The 2,500-nt window shown below is 39.7% G+C and overlaps 1 protein-coding gene across 1 annotated transcript in view; it reads right to left on the bottom strand.

Annotated features, from left to right (window-relative positions):
- Positions 1 to 2,500, bottom strand: part of LOC124424053 — a 235,413-nt gene that overhangs the window by 65,479 nt on the left and 167,434 nt on the right. Inside the window, exon 4 of the mRNA XM_046962543.1 lies at positions 2,265 to 2,406. Coding sequence (XP_046818499.1) covers positions 2,265 to 2,406 — 142 coding nt within the window. The remainder of the gene's footprint in view (positions 1 to 2,264; positions 2,407 to 2,500) is intronic.

The raw sequence follows: 2,500 nt of genomic DNA, 5'->3' as shown, positions 1-2,500 counted from the left end.
AATCGAGGATGAACGTGAGGCCGATGATGGTTAGGGAGGAATAGCGATCGAGAGAAAAGTGCGCGATAGAAATTGGAAGAGCTCCGATCAAACAAAATTAATTGGTTTTTGTGCTATGCCATGTGCCGCAAAACACAAAGCGCGGCGCAAGAATCCGATTTGTAATACTTTCCCGTTGCGAATAATTCCGTTCCACGCGGGTTTCGAAAAGATAGGAGACGAGATGATTTTATCGTACCCCATATATTTTTCTATCGTTTTCGTGGTATAGGAAAAAGAAAGAAAAAAAAAAGAAAAAAAAAAGAAAACAAGCAAGGATTTCGTTCGATCGAAAGGAGTTTTTTTTTTCTTTTCTTTTTTTTATTTTATGGGAAGGCCACACCACACCATAGATCGGACCGTATAGCGTGATAGCGAAAAATTCGATGAAAAAAGAAAAATAAAGAGAAAAAGAAAAAGGAAAGAAAAAACGAAAGAAAGAAAGAAAAACACAAACGAAGAAAGAACGAAAGAAAACAAGAAAGAAAAAAAACAAATAAAAAAAAAAGAAAAAAAGAAAGAAAGAAAATAGAAAAAAGAAACAGGCGAAACAGACGAAACGAAGATATAGACGGTCGATTATAAAATATAACGGTTAACAAAAGATCACGTATAAATGAACAGAAGGTGAGAGCTATCAAAAATATCCGAAGAATTGCAAACATGTTTGTACCGGGATAACAACGTTTCGGTTAGATAGATATATGTATGTATATCAACGATCGCGTTCTGCCGAAAAAAGGCATCCAATTGACAAACAAATTTGCGCAGGTAGAAGAGCGTGCAATGGTTTTTCATTCACTGTTCTGATAAAAACTGAGTCGTATGTAGTAAATGTGTATATACCTACATACGTCACGAGTCGATGAATAAGCTTTCCCGTCTCTTTCTCTCTCTTTTACTCTGTCTGTCTGTCTTTCTCTCCTCTCTCTCTCTCTCTCTCTCTCTCTCTCTCTCTCTCTCTTTCTATCTCTTCGTTTACTCGTTGGATCTCTCACCTTGTTCCCTCTTTATTTTCGTCGCCGATACCAGCTCGATCGAGTTCAAACGGTTTGCCCGCTATTAACCTTCCCTGACGTTCGTCGTCGCGACGGACGCAATTTGGGGAATTTTTTTCAATTTGTGTTCCCCGACGAAATTATTCCATGTCGATACTTTTTTTTTTCCTCCATACTATTTTTTTTGTTTCAAAACTTTTTTCTCTATATGTTCTTTCCTTTTGCTTCTTTTTTTTTCACGATATCAGATAGTTATACATAGGGGAACTAATAGTTTTGGGGAAATCTAAAAAAAAAAAAAAAAATGTATGAGAAACAAAATTATTATTATACTTGTAATCACGAAAATGATATGAAAATGAAAACGTACAAGATTATGAGGAAATTAACGTATCCGTTATTTTGCAAAAATATTGAAATAATCCGTAAACGCGAATTCCTTTTATAAAGAGAGAAAAAGGAGTGAGAGAGAGAGAGAGAGAGAGAGAGAGAGAGAGAGAGAGAGAGAGAGAGAAAGAAAATAGAGAGACGAAAACTGACATATTAGAAAGAGAAGAGAGCTGCTCTCTCATCCTTGGATCTCAAAGCATCACGGCTCCAATCCTTTCGTTCTCTCTTTCTCTCTCTCTCTTCCTCTCTCTATCTACCATGCCTTCCCTTTCCATTTGGCTCGGACGAGTGGAATTTCACGAGAAACGTTTTATTCCTGCCTCCCACTCTCCATCCCACTCTCTCTCTCTCTCTCTCTCGTTGGCACGTCGCCTCGAGCGCTTTGTCGGAAGGCAGTTAATTAATAAAAGCTCGAAGGAACGGGGGTTTTCGCCGTGAGGCTCGAAAGGGGGAGATACGAGAGAAGGAAAAAGAGAATGAAGAGAGACAGAAGGATAGACAGACAGACAGAGAGAGAGAGAAAGAGAGAGAGAGAGTGAGAGAGAGAAAGGGGGAGAGAAAGAGAGAGGGAGAGAGAAGAGAAAGAGAGAGAAAGAGATAGAGAGAGAGAGAGAGAGAAAAAAGTGAGAGAGATATTGGAGAAACCAATATAGACGTTGAATTGGAGATGGGTAAAAGGCTGAGCAGTATGTTCGACGGGTATAAAAATGTACACGCGTATTACCTATACACACACACACACACACACACACACATACATACACATGCTAACGCAGCATATTTTTCGACATAGAAACTTTGGCTACTTGTAATTCAAATGAAGGGGAAGATACTCACGTGTCGTATAAGAGGAACTTGTCGTCGTCTTTGACCTCGATGCAATGACCCTTGTTGGATATGATAGATCCGTTGACGGTTACGAGGCCCGGATTGCCCGATTGAAACCACCGTCCGTTCCACTCCTCTGGAAATTTGCAGCCTGTAAAAAGAAAGAAGAGAAAAAGGCCGGGGTGAAGTAGGTTCATACGTTCGACGTAGGAGATGAGGGTTGTTAGAGGAGTGTAGCTCGCGGG

Source organism: Vespa crabro, chromosome 5 (assembly GCF_910589235.1).
Source record: "Vespa crabro chromosome 5, iyVesCrab1.2, whole genome shotgun sequence".
Taxonomy (NCBI): Eukaryota; Metazoa; Arthropoda; class Insecta; order Hymenoptera; family Vespidae; genus Vespa; species Vespa crabro.
Note: the sequence above shows the minus strand (reverse complement) of the source record. Positions and strands in the feature narration are given on the sequence as shown.